Source organism: Stenella coeruleoalba, assembly GCF_951394435.1.
Source record: "Stenella coeruleoalba genome assembly, chromosome: 14".
In the NCBI taxonomy this organism is placed as follows: Eukaryota; Metazoa; Chordata; class Mammalia; order Artiodactyla; family Delphinidae; genus Stenella; species Stenella coeruleoalba.
In genome coordinates this window covers 46074452-46092614 of record NC_137160.1, presented here as the reverse complement: position 1 = coordinate 46092614, position 18163 = coordinate 46074452, and the positions used below count along the sequence as shown (strand labels likewise).

Genomic DNA, 18163 nt, shown 5'->3' with positions numbered 1-18163 from the left:
GAGGGGAAGTAGGAAAATAAAAAACATTGTAAAATTCAATGGTAATGAGGATGGAGAAAAGAACTAACAGACCTTCAGCCCTGAAAAGAAGAGGTCTACAAAAATGCACCAAAAAAGTATATACGCTCTCCATTCCCTTTGACCTAGTAATTTTACTTTCGAACACAAATCCCCAAAGAAAATACCCCTACAGAAAAATCAGAGTTCGCTAAAAAAGAATCTCCACGGCAGCACAATATGTAAGAGAAAAACTGGAAACCACCTGTAAGTGCAAAAATAGAGGCACAGTTAAGTAAAATCTGGTTTTGCTAACAAAATGGAACAGAGAGAGGCCTAGATAACCATTTTTTTGAAGTACTGACCTCTTTTCAAAAGAGTAGAAATATTCAACATGATATAATGTGAAATGGGAAGGTTTATCACAAAATACATTTGCCCTCTTTATGACTTTACCAAAAACTCTCTGATGAAAACCGTAAGAGAAATTGGAGGGATAGCACTAGCTCATTGGGTCCAGTCTTTCTATGAAATTCATTACAACGGCAGAAAATAGAAGGGGCGGATGGGAGAAGAGGACGCTCTTTAGACTAGAGCCCGCTTTTCTAACATGACTATAACGCTGTCTCTCTCTAGCCAATGCTTGATGTTTTTCAAGCACCTTCACAAAGATTGTGACTTCACTGTTTGAAAAAGAATCAGCTTGCATGGCACTTACACACCCAAATGTTAAACTTTTGTACAAAGTCTAGTGCACCAGGAACGTACACTATGAAACCAGCCTATACATACGGTTGGACTACTGTCCTCCTCTCCCCAAATGTCATCAGTGGGAAATTAAAGGAAGCATCAAGAGTTAGGAGTCGTGACTTCAACAGGTTTTTAGACTCTAATGTCAACCTTAATATGGTAGAACCTGCCATGAGGCAAATGCCTTGGAAAACTGTTGCATATTTCTTATGCACAATTACTTCTTTCCTTGAACACTGTAAATCATAAAACCATGGCAAAAGTGATCACTCTGGTTGGTCTTGCAATAGATTCCTCTCAGCTTTAGAATATACATGGTGAATGGACTTAGCGCAGAACGTAGAATTCGTGAATATAATTATGGTATGGTATTTATTTGGGTTCAGTGGACACACCCAACTTTGGATTATCATCTCACTAAAAGCTCCAAAAAGACAGAAAAGGTAAAAAAAAATAATAAATAACTAGAATTCTTCTAAGTAACAATTCTCCCAAATAAATATAACCGGTGACAACACTCTTGTAAAAAGGAATGTTGATGTTTCACAAAAGCCCTCCTCCTTCCAAAAAAACCCGTTTTTTCTAGGAATCAATACTATGAACTTTACGTTTCACACATTGAGATGCTGGTGTTCTTTAACATATTCTATGAATGATAAAGAAAAAAAATAATGGTGTATCAGAAGAGAAACAGTTTTATCAAAAAGGCTAAAAGATAAAAATGGTAATAACTGGGCATACGGAAAGCGCAGAAATTCTACCAGAGACTGTCATACACACTCCCCTCAGAGATGGCTAGAGCACAAAGTCAGAAGTATTTTCAATCTTTTATATTTACAAGTCCAGCGAAGTTCCAAGTTTCTAGGTTATACTAAAATGACACTGGCAATCAGCTGTGTCCGGTTTCTACTGTCACCAGCATTATCTAATAACTAAAAAACAGGCTTTCATTTTCAAAACTATTCAGCATGCCAATGTATTTCATCTTAAATCAATGGCTTCTAGAGACAGACCGTGTGTTTATTTGTAACCAGCAAATTTCAACAAGCTTTTAGAAGGAGAAAGTAGGAGAAGGAATTATCCATTTAAAAATGTATCTCAAAAATAAAATGCAACAAATTCCACTGACATTTTTGCTCTGCCTGAATTATTCTTTAGAATCATATCAATATATTTTTTCAGCATTCAAATAATATTTAAGGTCACATAGGTCCTAGGATGCCGCATAATAATTTATAGATTTAAAGAAAATGACAAATGTGCAGAACTCTGAAACTTGTATTAAGTAAAAAAAACTACACATTTTGATTTGAATTAAACCTCTATCGCATCAACCATTAACCACTAGATGAGATAGCAATTCAGCATTGAGACAGACTGATTTAACATTTACTCATTAAAATACCACGTGATGAGGCAGGGACGGGAGGATGTCTTTAAATAAGAAATCAACTTCAGAAAGATCACATAGGTGTAAGCAAATCACAATCAGAACAGAAATTAAAATAAAAGATGACCTGCACCACAGATGCTTAGTAGGGTCCATTTACATTTCAAAGTCCTCTGTCTATGGTATTCTTAAGTATGGTACCACTAAGGTTTGTCAGAGCTACAGAGACACTTCAATTAAGGCTGTGTGGTAGAGTCCCGTGTAAATTAATTAGTTGAGGTCGCTCAGATTTTCTAAAAGCGACTGTCTAAAACAGGCTCAGAGAGATGCACGATTTGTGGGAAATTAGAACCTAAATACAACTTCTTAATCAATTCTTCTTGCTTTCCTATTTCAATGACATTTTGAGTAATGATAAATAAGTCCATGAAAATATTACTACCCAAAATTTTATTTGCTTTCAATTAGAGGTAACAGAAAGGACTTTGAATTTTGCTTTTGATTTCAAGTTTTATTTCAGATTTAATCTAGACTTATTGGCAAGAGATTTCATATGATAACTGTGATGACTTTGATCCATATTTAGATAGAAGATGAGTCTATATTGGAAACTCACATATATTACAACTAAAGCAGCTATCTAGTAATTTCTATAAACAATGGCATAATAAAAAGATGGATTTCATGCTCCTGTCTTGAGACTTTCTTTACCTGCTAAATCTGTTCATTATAATTTTGCTAAATATTAAAGTTTGACATGTCTCAGCAGAGATAATATTATAGTCATTTCTTTGATTCAAAATACTAAGTAGATGACAGCTGTAAATAATTTTTAAAAGCAGTAGAATCAGATATTTGGTAAATATGATTTTTCAACATAAGTAAAATGTAGGCAGAAAATTGTAAAAATTAATTGTGTGATGGTTTCCACTGTAAATGAAAAATGAAAGCTCTCTGACGTTTTCAAGAGATCGGGAGCCTTCCAGTTACGTACATAAGAGATTCGTGAGCTCTTCTGTAATCCTAAAATAAAGTCCCTACAGCTTCATTATAGGGACAGTGAAAAATTCATACTTATTGTACAGTAGAGATCATTTAGAGACTTTTTTAACTGCAGCATGGAACAGTCTTTCAAGAGCACAGACGCTGTGTGTACAAATGTATCTTTTGAGATCCTACCATTGAGAAGAGGCTGTCCTTCGAGCACATCCTGGGACAAGACTGCACTGTAAACATCTTCAGGAAATCCAGTCTTGCATAATGCGATCTCACCAGAAGCCTCCACAGACGCCTGCAACACAAGAAAAAAAATGTGCGCGGTGATTGCCACCTCCTTCAACCGAGAAACATCCCACTTGGCATAAAGCCTTGCTTTTCCCACTAGTTTGTACAAATAACCCCTTTGTTTTCAGAGTGGTTGCGATTAGAGTGTAGAGGTCAAAGGGTTAATCTTTTTGATAACTAGGGTAGAAGAAACAAATCCCACTTGTCCAGTAAAATCTAAATAATGCACATTCCAGGTTCTTCTAAGGACTGAACATTTCCATCAAAATGGTCATTGTGAATGAAAAACTCTCAAGTGAAGCAGGAGGTGTGGGGACAGCCCGAGAGTTTTGAGCCTCCACAAATCACCTTCACTAACTTAACTTCGCAAGAAACATGTGTACGTTTGAGTATATTGATTTCTATATTCTCGTCTAATCCTCTATGAAGTTTGTTTCAATATACCCTTGAATTAAAAAGCAAAATTGCAATATATTTACTGAAGGATATAGAGTGTCTCATACCAAGTAAAACCAGCCAATCGAAAGTATATATTTCTCTAGACTCACAGACACAGATAGAAAACAAACTTATGGTTACCAAAGGGGAAAGGCAGGGGAAGGATAAATTAGGAATTTGGGATTAACAGATACACACTACTATATATAAAATAGATAAAAAACAAGGACCTACTGTATGGCACAGGGAACTATATTCAATATCTTCTAATAACCTATAAGGGAAAAGAATCTGAAAAAGAATATATATATATATACATATATATATATATATATATATATAAAACTGATCACTTTGCTGTACACCTGAAACTAACACAACATTGTAAGTCAACTATACTTCAGTTAAAAAAAAAAGTGTATCTTTCTCTAATTTGATCAAGGGCAAGAACACATTAAAAATGTAAATAAAAATTAATATAATTATGTTTCCTTTTTATACTTAAAAATGAGAAAGTCACTATCTCTTGCCGTTTTCTTCTGTCTCATCACATACACAGCTAACTTCCCAGTGGGCTGAAATCTCCGTCATGCCAAGTGCTATCCACCTGCCGCCACCGTCCCCACCCCAAGTTAATTTCCCTACTTCCTACTGACATCATCACAGGATGATTAAGCCTCAGTAGAACTCATGCAGCATTTACGTTAATTATAAAAATCTTTACCCGGCCCTGATGGGGATCCAAATACAGGAGGAAGAGAGTGGACAGAAGCTGCCTGAAGGAGGGATTTTAAAAGCTCCAGGACCAGCCTTAGGAGAAGTCTGCGCTGGGGAGGAGAACAAGAAATTGGGACGAAGGAGAAAGGGAGGCCCCAGAAATAGGGAGACCTCGAAACAGTTGTCTGAATGAAGCCATACAGCACAGCTTCACAACTACAGGACTTCCTGGATGATGCATGGGAAGTACTGCAAATACTGAAGTTGCAAGGATCCAGACTAATCTAGTATTTAAAGGATTCTTTTCAGATCCGAGAAAATCAAGAGAAAAGGACATTTGGACTTTGTTACATCTCACACAGTATCTAATCTCAAAACCGTATTTGGAGCAACAGTGAGATATTAGGTCAGACCCAACAAATTAGCAAACAATATTAAGTCTGTTAAGGGCAAGAGAAGATTGTCTCGAGTCAAGGATACAGAACAATCACCCCCCTTACACAGGTATCACCTTAGAGTGCAATTCGGAAACTCCTAGTAAAGGTAAAAGTAGACATATCCTACATGGCAGGTATATTCCCTGGGAAACTCTCCCATGGGTGCCCCAGTCAACGTGTGCAGCAATGTTCACTGCAGCATGGTTGTAACTGCAGGACCTAGAAACTACCTAAACGCCCATCAATAGGAGAAATGGACCAATAAATTTTCACTTAGTCAAAAAAAAGCATTAAAGTGGAAGAATTGGAGCTACATCTATCCACGAGGTTCCATCTCAAAACAAATACTCAGTTTCTTTAACTTTCAAGTAAGGTTGAAAAAGAAATTTAATTATAAATCAACCTAGGAACGACTATTATCTTTAGTAAGTTCAGAAATCTATTCATACGACATTCCACATTCAGACTGGCAACAAGGTGCACTGCAGTCTAAATCGTGCAAACAAAACCCAAAAATCCAAAGCATGATTGATGACTGTTTTTATATATAAGGTATGAATTCAAAGGCTAATGTACAACATACATATGTAGTAAGAATATAAAAATATACAAAGTAGCGATAAGCACCAAATTTAGGAGAGTCGCTACCCCAGGGGAAGGTGAGTCAGGAAAAGCATCAGGAAGAATCCTACAGGCAGCTTTGATTTTATTTGTCATAATTCATTTCTTTCTAAAAGAATCTAAAGCAAACAGGGTAAAATGTGAAGGTGTGCACAGACATGTGGGTGCAAAGTATATCATTCCCTGTATACCCTGCCTGCTCTACGTATTTCAAAGTGAGAAAGAGAAAATCGCTAGGACTCTCTGAGAAGTAAGAACTTGGGCTTCCAACAGCCATCGAGTTTGGGACACAGGGTGATATTTTGCTACTTGCCAGCTGCAACCATCCAGGCATTTATACTGGCCCTGGCACAGAGCAAGCGCTTCTAGTTAACTTTTAGCTAACTAGAACAAACAAAGGGAAGTCCCAAGTTCGCCATATAAGTTGGACCAATGTGTTCTAAATCTGTGTCCCAGTGACAGGTTAGGGGTTAAGGGGCCTTTTTACCTCCAGCCTTCCCGCTACAGAGGGGAGCCATGGTGGGGATCCAACCCCAAGAGGTAGATGGGAACAGAGCTCGGAGGGGGCAGCAGGCCAGAGACAAACAAGGGTCACATTCCATCCTGTGGGTGGTAGGGTTAGGGCGGTGTGTGGTTTTCTAGGTGAACTCTCAGAGGGCAATGAAATCTACAGACTAGAGGAAAACTGTCATCTCTTCTTTTTTTTTTTTTTGCGGTACGCGGGCCTCTCACTGTTGTGGCCTAACAAATGCTGGCTACCAATATTAAACAGCCATGGGCGTCCTGTATTACTTTATGAGATTTTCATATTTTTAAACAACTGAAACTTTTCTGAAGTCTTCTTCCCCAAGACAAAATGGACCCACAAAATAACATGCTATTATTATTCTATAATGTGTTTTCTTTTTCTTTCTTTTTTTTTTTTTTTTTTTTGCGGTACGTGGGCCTCTCACTGCTGTGGCCTCTCCCGTTGCGGAGCACAGGCTCCGGACGCGCAGGCTCAGCGGCCATGGCTCACGGGCCCAGCCGCTCCGCGGCATGTGGAATCTTCCCGGACCGGGGCACAAACCCGTGTCCCCTGCATCGGCAGGCGGACTCTCAACCACTGCACCACCAGGGAAGCCCTTATAATGTGTTTTCTTAAATACAGGCTCCATAAAATTATTCAAGTATGTATTTCTCCCTATTACTTTATTATTAATTTCCCCTCTTAATATTCAGTCCAGGAATAACAAAAGTAACATGTTCCTAAAGCAGACAGGAAGCACTGAAATGAATACAATCGCCAAACAGGTCTTTTGTAGATGCGTGGATATCTCATCCAATGCTCACAGCAACCTTACAAAACAGGGGCTGGGACCAAGTCCGGGATCATGCGAGACCCCGGAGCTGGTGACACAACCCACCCAGGGAAGCCAGCTCCAACTCATGAAGCCTCTAGTGCCAACAGCTTTTTGGACATTGAAAGTTTTGTAGTCTCACCCATAATGCTTCAACGTTCTCCAACATTCATTCTCAACCCGGGGTGGTACTGCCCCCTCGGGACATCTGGCAACATCTGGACACATTTGTCATTGAAACTGGAAGAGGTGACGCCACTGGCTTTTAGTGGCCAGAGGCCAGGGATGCTGCCAACCATTACACAATGCCCAGGACAGCCCCTACCACAGAGAATTATCCAGCCCCAGATGTCAATAGGGCCAATGTTGTGACACCCTGCTCCACAGTGACACAGAAAACCAGTGACCACTACCCTTAACACCCCCAGCAGTGCAGAGGTCACTATCTATCCCAACAGCCCACGAAACTCTTACTGGAACGTTCTCCTTTTCCGAAAGCCCAAAGCCAGCTCCTGTGGCTTCCCCACCCCCGACACTAACTCATCACTGCGGGGACCAGGGGGAGGGCTCCAGAAGTTCAAAGAGAGGAAACCTCCTCTCAAAAAGTTCCGTGTACAAGGAGTGGGCAGTGAATCGCATGCATTTTCCTAACTTGAATAATGAACTCGGCTCTGCTGCCGAAGTGCAAAAGTGGGCAATCAGTAGATGAATAAACGTGGCTCTGGTCATTCAAATAAAACTTCATTCATGGACATCAAAATTGAAATTTCATATAGTTTTCAAGGGTCAAAAGTTATTATTACGATTTTTTAAAAAGCATTTAAAAATGTGGAAAAGATTCTTGGCCATACAAACTCAGGCAGCAGGACTGAAGTTTGTGGATCCCTGGAATAGGATGCTAAATTTTATAAAACACTGCCATCTTGCTTAATTCTCACAATAGCCCCCGAGGGGACTGTAATTATCCGAATTTTACAAATAAGCAAACAGATTCTCCCTCAGAGGTGAATACCCAAGACCTCACCTCCAGGAAGAGGAAAGGGCAAGATTCTAATCCTCTAGTCTTGCCAAGTAGGACAAATAGTTACAATTCTTTGCAGAAACATGTATTAAGTGTCCACTTGCCAGGGGAAACAGAAGGAAACACAGCCCTGCACTTAGGAAGTTCAAGGCTTCAAGTGAGAGCAAAATAGAGATAATTGCAATAGAAAGTGGCAGTGAGAGGTAGAGGGATGCAGAGGGCATGGGGAGAGCCCAGGGCAGGGATCTGGGGGCCTCCCAAGCCGAGCCCAGGAGGAGTCAGGCAGTGGGGTGGGGGGCGGTGGGCAGGGAAGCCATCCCAGGCAGTCACTGCTTGAGCCAGAACAAGGCAGCAAGAAACAGCACACTGCCTGGGGAATTACAATGAGTTCAGTGTCACGGGAGTCCAAGAAGCAAGGCAGGGAGTCAAAAGTTGAGGCTGGAGAGTTAGACAGTGTTAGATCATAGATGGCTGGGGGCTTGGGGTTATCCTGTTGGCTGTGGGGAGCCAGGCACACATTTTCAGCACAGGCAGATTGTGTTTGATAGAGAATTCTCTGATGCTTCGTGGGAAATGTGTGTGTTTTGTTGGGGGGCAACAAGTGACAGGTTGGCGACAAGTTAGGGCACAGACTTGAATCAGGCAGGGGCTGCAGGAATGAGAAAGGGGCGATTGTATCAATACGCAGACAGTTAAAATTGATTCCTCGGCAGGGACTCGAGTGGGAGGGAGGGGAGGGAGGGAGGAAGGAGGTTCTGCCCTCCTCCTCCGTGTTTCCAGCTGAGTGACCGTGGACATGAGTGGCACAAGCTAAGAAAGATAATCGCAAAATTATAACATCCGGAACAAAGTGCTAAAGCAGCAGAATGGGATGATAAATCTGCCTGTAGAAATCAAAGAAGACTCCATAGCTGCAGTGACATTTAGGCTCTGCCTTTAAAGATGATTAAAATTTTGCCAGGAGAAAGAGGAGGAAGTGGAAAAGGGCATCCCAGGCAAAAGGTACAGCAGAGACAAAGGCCTTGTTGATTTATATTGAGCGCGCAGTCAACCCAAACAACCCAGGTCTTTTTTACCAGGCAACTGTTAAGTAGTGGCTTCCAGTATCTTTGCTCTGACTTGGGGCCCTGAGGGGCAGCAATTACATTTAACCCTCCAAGACTTGATCTCGATAAATTAATACTCCCATCCAGATTTAGTCATTCCTCCCGGCTGTCTGGATCACCCCAATGTCTTCATAATGATGCTACTCTGATGTTAAAGACAGGGCATGACACATGCCCAGGCATGGCCCTTCCCACTGACCCAGAGCCATAAACCAGGCTCTTAAGAGGGACAGCCCAGACTTTCAACACGCCAGACTGCCTGAGTTTGAATCCTGCCCATCACTTACTATCTGTGAGACCTCAGAAGTCCCAGTTCCCCCATGTGTGCAATACGTATATTGAGATAGCACCCACGCACAGGGCGGGTGTGAGGATTAAATGAGATCACGTGTGTAAAGCACTTAGAATAGTGTCTGGCACGTGGTTATTCAGTGTATTAGCCCTGAGTAACATCAGTATTGATACTATGATGACAACACGATTCTACCTCGTACATCTGTCCTAAAGCCCAGTCATTCCCAACTTACTCAGCATAGCAAGTAATCTGGGACATTCACCAAAAATTGATTCCTGGGTCCCAACCCAAGACTCACTAACACAGAATCTTAAGAGCTGTGGTGGATAAATCAGTATGTTTAACAAGTGTCCGTGCAGCACTGGGCAGCCACACATCCAACCCAATACCTCCATCTCCCCAAACCTTTCTGAACTCCAGATATCGGCATGCCTGCCTTTCCGCCCTAGTCTCCAAGTTGAATAACTTTGCAACAAAAGGGAATAAAGAAACAATTATTTTTTTCTGTTCTGAACAAGTCCATGCTGTTTCCTAGTTACTGTGTACATCTGAAAATGAAAATTGCAAGCCAAACTTTCCTCATTACTGGCTGCAGAATTCTGCCCCAGGTCAGCATGGGGCCCTCTATTCTTTTGTTTGAACACCACATTTTCTGGATTTGGCTTTTTTTTTTTTTTTTTTTGCGGTACGCGGGCCTCTCACTGTTGTGGCCTCTCCCGTTGAGGAGCACAGGCTCTGGACGCGCAGGCTCAGCGGCCACGGCTCACGGACCCAGCCGCCCCGTGGCATGTGGGATCCTCCCGGACCGGGACACGAACCCGTGTCCCCTGCATCGGCAGGCGGACTCTCAACCACTGCGCCACCAGGGAAGCCCTGGCTTTTCTTTTACTTGGGACATTAACCCATCCCCAGTCCATTAGTAATTCCCCTGTTCTCCACAATTCTTCCAAGATGAAAGCAGTGGGCACGTCCTCCTGGCCCACCAGGATGAAATTCACGCTGAGCAGAGGATCCCCACTCATTTAGTGCTGCTCTGCGTGCTCAATACAATCAGCTCACCTATCCTGAGTTTCAATTTCCTCTTACAAGTATTTGCTCTACTCTTCCCAGGCGGAAGATCGACCTCCTTGTCTAAAAAGGACAGAAGCATAATGGGAGCGGAGAAGTTCTGCGGGCCTGTTAGGATTGGTCTATCTGTTCCGGTTCTGAACCCACAGTGACATCGCTTTTTATTCTCGTTATGATTTTCCCATAGTCTCAGTACCACGAGCTTTCAAGCTGAGTCCACTACTCTTTGAGGTTCCTATTTCCGTGATTCTTTTTTATAGTCTTCCTTGGTCACTGGCTCTGCTTTCCAATTTCCTCCAAGTCACTCCTGAATCCAAGCTCTTAAAATATTCCACCGAAGCCACAGCGGACCTTTCCGTGCCCCTCTTCTTCCTGATCAAGATCATTCATGGTGACTGGCTCAACGTTTCACATCTGAAAGCAGCCCAAACCTAATGGAACCTTCCTCTTTTCTTTCTGGCTCTGAAGACAGCCTACCTAAAACCGAGGCTCTGCTGATTATCATAAACTCTTTAAGTTTAACCAATTGAATGTTTGGGTTCCCCCCCCATACATTGATCTCTTCCTTTTTTCCCTTTCAGATGGTCAGAATCTACTAACAATTAAAGTACTGAGAAGGTAGATGATCAAATGCAGTCCACAAAGCTGGAAAACTCTTTTTGCTTTATATGTCTGTTCCCCTTATTCTTTACGGAAACAAAGGCAGGAATGTGTGTAGTAGTTAAGACCTGGGTCTCCAAGCAAACCGCTTAGGTTTAAATCCTGGCTCCCCTCTGGCTACCTATGTGACCTTGACAAGCTTTATAAATTCATCTGTGCCTCCACCTTTTCCATAATAATAATATGGAGAAGAAGAAGGGGGGGGGTGGGGGAGGAGAAGAAGAAGTACTGGTCTCCTAGGATTGCTTTGAGGCATAGCAACAACACCTGATTCACCATAAGACAAGGGTTAGCTATTGTCATGATATTGTTGGGGGTTTTTTTGTGAAGACTTTTATCTCTTTGCTACATAAATACCCGAGAAATATTTTTAAAGAATTTTGTGAAGTAGGAATACTGAAAAGAAACCAAGGTGATGCACTGTTGGTGGGTATGTAAATAGATACAGCCACTATGGAGAACAGTATGGAGGTTCCTTAAAAAACTAAAAACAGAATTACCATATGACCCAGCAAGCCCACTACTGGGCATATACCCAGAGAAAACCATAATTCAAAAAGACATGCACCCCCAATGTTCACTGCAACACTATTTATAATAGTCAGGTCATGGAAGCAACCTAAATGCCCATCGACAGACGAATGGATAAAGATGTGGTATACATATACAATGGAATATTACTCAGCCATAAAAAGGAATGAAATTGGGTCAGTTTTAGAGACGTGGATGGATCTAGAGACTGTCATACAGAGTGAAATAAGTCAGAAAGAGAAAAACAAATATCATATATTAACACATATATGTGGAATCTAGAAAAATGGTACAGATGAACCGGTTTGCAGGGCAGAAACAGAGACACAGAAGTAGAGAACAAACATATGGACACCAAGGGTGGGAAGTGGCGGGGGGCGGGGTGCTGGTGTGATGAACTGGGAGATTGGGATTGACATGTATACAGTGATACATATAAAATAGATAACTAATAAGAACCTGCTGTATAAAAAATTTAAAAAAAGAAAAAAAAAAGAAACCAAGGTGACAAAGAATAAAACTTCATTCACAAACATGTACAAAAGAAAACAAGTGAAATTCCTTTCATAACAGGTGATGTGTGGGTGTGGGTGGGTAGCGGTGGTGGTGGGGACAGCTCTGAGGATGCTTTTATTATGCCTGTATGTCTTCCAAACAATATAAGCAAATATAAGCAATTAGTGAAGACACTTTTAAAGCAGTTAGTGGGGTACATGGTAATAGAATAATGGAACCCTTCAAGACCAATTCTGCATGACTAATTTTTTTTTAATGTTTAAATCCAATTTATCACCATACATTTGCCAGATTCTCTACATTTCACAGGATTCCATCCATGACGTGGGAGGCTATGTTAAGAAGATTATTCAAGAGCTAGTGCCACTCCTTAAAGATCTTTCTCTGCATAAGTCATGCCACTGATGACACTTTGGATTTCATATCCCTGGAAATATACTTGAAACGTGCAGAAGTTTAACCCTGGACTTTGATATTTTTGTTTTGTCACGTACTGTCCTGGAGGGAGAGCACAGCGTTTTGAACGGGTTAACTCTTTCTTGCCTTCATAATACAACCTAGACCACCTTAGGTGCAGGGGTCACACTGCCCCCCGTGACCCACCTCGTGTCCATCTTTATTTCAATTCTTAGTACAGGTCCTTGAATATCTCTGGTATCAGTACTTTTATTTTTTTCTGATTTTCATTTCTTTTAATCAAGTAAGGACAAAGAGAGTCAAACAGCAGTGTTGATGCTGGTCCAGGAACCTGACAACCATGGTGACCTTGAACTCTGAGCTGGAGGACAGCACTGCAGTACAAACGCTTGACAGACAAAAATCAGAGTGCCTCATCGGAGGTGCAGTTTAGAGTGTGGACTTCTCAGGAGTTGAACCTATCAGACCTTAGGCCACATACAAACATGTAGCAAGTCACGTCCACAGAGGTCTGTGCAGTCGCTGATCTCTTCAGCCCCTGTGAGGGGAGGCTTCCTAGGCATCAAGACTTTGTGGAGTGGAGTCTCAAAAGATAGACAGGAGTTTACAATAAGCATCTGGATGTTTAACGTCAGGGGTAGCAACGCTACACCTACAGACTGACTCGGCTTATAGAAGTATAACACAATCCTGAGACAGTGGCTCAGGCAGTTATGCAATTAAACTGCCACTGAAAGTTCCAGAAGTGCCTACAGCAGCAATTCCAGTAGACGTGGCCAATCCTGGCTTTGATTGATTTTGCCCCATCAACTCATTACACTCAGCAGAGACTGTGCTTTTACACAAGGTTCAAAATGCCATCAAGTAGTAGAGTACGTGGCATCAGACTGTGGCTATAATCAACTTGGAAATTAACTAAATACACTGAACGTTGGTGATTGCTAATATTTATCGAGTGCCTAGGAACGGTGCTACAATGCTTTCCATGCATAGATCTCAACAATCTTCACAACCACCCTACAAGGTAGGTACTATTACTACTGCTGTTTCGCAGGCAAGGAAGCAAACTGAAGGGAAACCGCCATGAGGCATTTAGCTAGTCAATTTAGGGATGATATTCAAACCTACACCAAAAGGCTTTGGGGACCACTGTTAGCCACTGCCCCATCTCACACACACACACACAGGCACACACACACACACACAAACCATCAGGAAGCATCCTCAGACACTGGCTAAGGGCTGGAAATTGTCCTATAAGAATTAAGACCAAGTGACAAATCTACCTGCTGCCATTGTGAATTTTTTCCTAAAATATGATCCTCAAATATGACTGTGACATACGTTAACAGAATAATTACAGTGTTTCTGTTCACCATGTGAAAAAAACGGAGAGAAGACATCAGGTCAAACTTTTATAAACAACTTGTTTTTTAAGTCACCCCACTCCCCGCCCTACCCGGCCCCCACCATAACCAACCCCAAACTCTTCTAAAAGCACACATGGAAAATGATCAGTAAATACCCACCATGGTGAGTGTATTCATTTTCTGTAGGTGATATATCGATGAGGGCTTAATTACAGCCTGTGATAGACTCTTTGTACACTTTCTGTACCCCACACTCCTTGGTCTTCATGTACAATTACGTCTGTTTCATAAAACCTGGAACATGATTTCACTTTTTAAAAATGGTTACCAATGCTTCTAGTGCCTGTAACTCTGATTTAATTTGAATAGCTGGCCATGGTGATGATTTATCTCATTCTGAGTCCTTGATGAGATAATTATCAAGACAATTATACCATTATTCTTGTGAGAAAATCACATTCCCAGCACAGCCTCCAGAAATGTGCTGCCGTGAAGAGGGCTCTGTCAATAACGTCAGCGTTCCAAGCCATTCCTGAACCTGCTCCCAAAGCAGCACCCTGCCCGGCGGTGTTCTAGGTTAAGCCATGAAGAAGCCAGCGCACCAGCCCTGCATGCTAACCCACAGGTTACAGGGCTAATGCCACCAGTTTCAGGTTCAACTCGGGGGGACTGCAGACTAGCATTTCTTCCACCAGCCCACCTTCCATCTTGAGTAGTTTAAGTCTGGCATTTGGACAATTGCACTGTATAACCTGTAGAGGGGGAGTGCATCTTCCCTTCTCGAAGCTTCTTTCCGTGTGGAAGGAACTCTGCTTCTCTAATACTCTCATCTGTTTCCACTCCACCTGTCAGTCAGACTGAACAGCAGTTCTCAAAGTGTGGTCTCGGGATCCCTATGGGTCCCCAAGATCCTTCCAGGGGAACTGAAAAGGCAACACTACTTCCATAATATAACAACATTCTTATCCTTTCCACTCGCATTCTCTCACGAGTGTCAAGTGGAGTTTTCCAAAGGGTGAGTGATGTGTCATACCTTCACAGAGTAAACGCAGAAGCAGATACAGGAAACCCACCGTCTTCTACTAAGTCAGACATGGAGATGTGCAAAAATACAAAAGCACAATGCTACTCTTCCTACTAATTTCATTGTTCTGCTTTGGAAAATATAGTTATTTTTCATAAAAATTGGTATTTGTGTTACATAATGGGTTTAATACTTTTAAATGAATTAAATCAATACCATACAATTTCCTCAGTTTAATTTCTAATATGCTAAACAACGGTAGATATTACCCACATTATAGAAGCTCATTAGGGCACTTAATGATTTTTAAGAGTGTAAAAGGGCCCTTAGACCAAGAAATGTGTGAGCTGCTACTGTAGAGAGAAGAGGGATGAACTGAACTTATCTGAAGGCTGAATTCGAAATAACAATCTTGGCACCTGGTGCCCAGCTCTGCCCCCTACTCCTCCCACCTGGGAGTCGCAGGCCCACAGAGAACAAGCGTGGTGATCTCATTTTCCACGCTGGGAGCTCACGGATCCCCTGCAGCACTTGTAGGTGGGGGGCAGCACCACCTGCAACTGAGTGAGCAGGTCTGTGGAATTCTGGGGTTCCATATGGGCAACAGACAAGCCCACGGATAAAGGCCATGCCTTCCAGCCCAGATCTCACCAGAACCATGGTGAGATTCTCCTTTCCTAACTGTTGACTCTCATGGCTTCTATCTCACTCTGTTCGGAACCTGGTTCAGGGAGGAGAGGTCCCATTTATTGGGCCCCTTCAAAGACTTAGGCATTTGGTGTACGCCCTGGAGACTTTGAGAAATAATAAAAAAAGGAATCCAGTGCTGGGGAGGAAAACAGTCCCGGAGGTACTGGGGCTCTGGGCAGGGGAGGAAGGGTGCTTTCCTAGGGCCCTGCCTGTTTTTCAACTTGGTGGTTTGCAGTCTTGATTGTGCAGTGTGGTGGGTTTTTATAGTTGGGCAGGCAGCTTTTAACATCAACAGGCTTTAGTTCCTAAACCACAGGGTATTTTGATCTTGATGTGTGACCACAACTTACGGTGGTTATTCTCTAGGAAAGTGCTTGTTTACAGAGGTAGGGCCCAGAGCAAAGACGGTGGACTTCAGGGAAGGCCATGGACCAAGGAGACAGGCCACGCGGTGACCACGGCCAAATGGCAAAGGCCTTTGGGTGAGGGCCGTAGCAGCATGGCCTTGGTAAAGGTCTGAGGCAGCTCAGGACTCCTGGGGGTGCCCGTGAATGAGCAGAGACAGCTGAGGCACAGAAAAAGGGGATTATTTCAACATCTCCTGCCTAAAGACTAGTGAGCAGAACAATATTTGCTATTTTTAAATGCAGTGAACTCAAGAGCCTTGTGGAGGTTCTCACTTCAAATTATGAATGACAGGTCTAGGAGGGCGGCACTGGATTGCCCGCCTCTAATTCTGCTCTGCATTCGGAGGCCAAAGAAGGCACATCTTGGCTTCTTGTAACCTGACCACAGGCTCAAGGGCCAGCCTCCACCAAGCAGTCTGGACTGATCTTTATAAACTAAGGAGAAATCTTCCCCCGCACATGGCCTTTTTTGGCCAAAGCAACCCCACAGCAAGTGGTGAGAGACAGAAAACACCTGCTCCCAAGACAGTGCATCCCCCAGTCATCTACCCAACAGAACCCACGCTGGGGACAGTGGCGGGCTGACAGCCTCGAGGGGCTCACAGGGGAAGGCCAGGTAGAAGGTTTGAATGTGCTGGTTGCAAATCAAAATTCATCTGGGAGAGGCTCCCTGTGGGAGGTTAAATTTAGCATTCTGTATTTATCCGGGGGGAGGGGACCCACCTGTGCCTTCTGGGTTTTCTTTCAGGAAGCTGGCGTTTGAGATACTGCCACCTATGTGCAAGGTTCAGAAATACCCCCGGTGGTGATCCCCATCTTTTTGGAGGTGCCCTTCCTTCTCATCCAGCATATTCTGTCTCTGTAAGTCTCCATTTCCCCTTTGACCTCTGTGTTTAGTTCAAAGGTCACGACTTACAGACAACAGGCTTAGCCCCATTAGCATTGGGGAAAGACTCAACCAGGGAAGGTTCTTGCCACCCATGGTGAGTCCTTCCCTCAGATGTCACCTGCTTCCTATCATGGTCTTTGGGACATTTAAGAACAGGCTCTGGGGTCATAATGTCGCCTAGAAAAACTCGCCTAGGATCAGGATCGGTTTGCTTTCCAACTCTGTAGGCTGCACAGCTACAGGCATACGCAGCTTTACTGCACTCTGCAGGTATTGATTTTCTTTTTTACAAATGGAAGGTTTGTGGCAACTGTGCATTGTCAGATGACGGTTAGCATTTTTTAGCAATAAAGTCTTTTTTTTTGCTCTACGCGGGCCTCTCACTGTTGTAGCCTCTCCTGTGGCAGAGCACAGGCTCCGGATGCGCAGGCTCAGCGGCCGTGGCTCACGGGTCCAGCCGCTCCGCGGCATGTGGGATCTTCCCGGACAGGGGCACGAACTCGTGTCCCCTGCATCGGCAGGCGGACTCCCAACCACTGCGCCACCAGGGAAGCCCTGAAGTCTTTTTTGATGAAGGCATGTACATTGCGTTTGTAGACATAATGCTACTGCACACTTAAAAGACTACAGTATAGTGTACACAGAACTTTTATATGCACTAGGAAACCAAAAAGTTTGTGACTCCATTTACTACGGTATTTGCTTTATCACACTGCTCTGGAATCTAACACACAGTGTTTCCGAGATGCGCCCGCGCTGCTGTGACCATCCTGCGTGCTGCATTAGGCTCGAGGATTCTTTATAAAGTAAAGCTATTGATCGTCCAGGACTTCATGAAGTTGGGAGCAAGACTGTCCTGAGAGAGTCCATCTCTCCCTCTGAGGGTGACTGCCACTCTTTGGGATGAGCACACACTTGATGGGTAAGAACATAATAAACTCAATGGTTAATGCAAACTCTGCGGAAGGCTTAGCGGAACCCTTACTCCCTCCTTCCACACAGAGCTACGTGAGCAACGTCCCACCTCCACCCACTCCCCAACCTCTGTCAACCTTTCTGGTCAGTTTGGATGAAACGACTGGGCACACAGAGCCTGGTCCCTTCCTCACCTCTTTTCTGTTGGATGCCCAGCCTCCTTCCACAGTGCAAATGTTTCTATGCTGTAGATGACCTTAAAACAGCAGGATCCCTAGGT

The 18163-nt window shown here is 43.1% G+C and overlaps 1 protein-coding gene across 2 annotated transcripts in view; it reads right to left on the bottom strand.

Moving 5' to 3' along the window:
- Positions 1–18163, bottom strand: part of CDH2 (cadherin 2) — a 214012-nt gene that overhangs the window by 180599 nt on the left and 15250 nt on the right. For both annotated transcript variants that reach the window (XM_079942955.1, XM_079942956.1), the window contains exon 2: positions 3317–3428. In XM_079942955.1, the coding sequence (XP_079799081.1) occupies positions 3317–3428 (112 nt within the window). The remainder of the gene's footprint in view (positions 1–3316; positions 3429–18163) is intronic.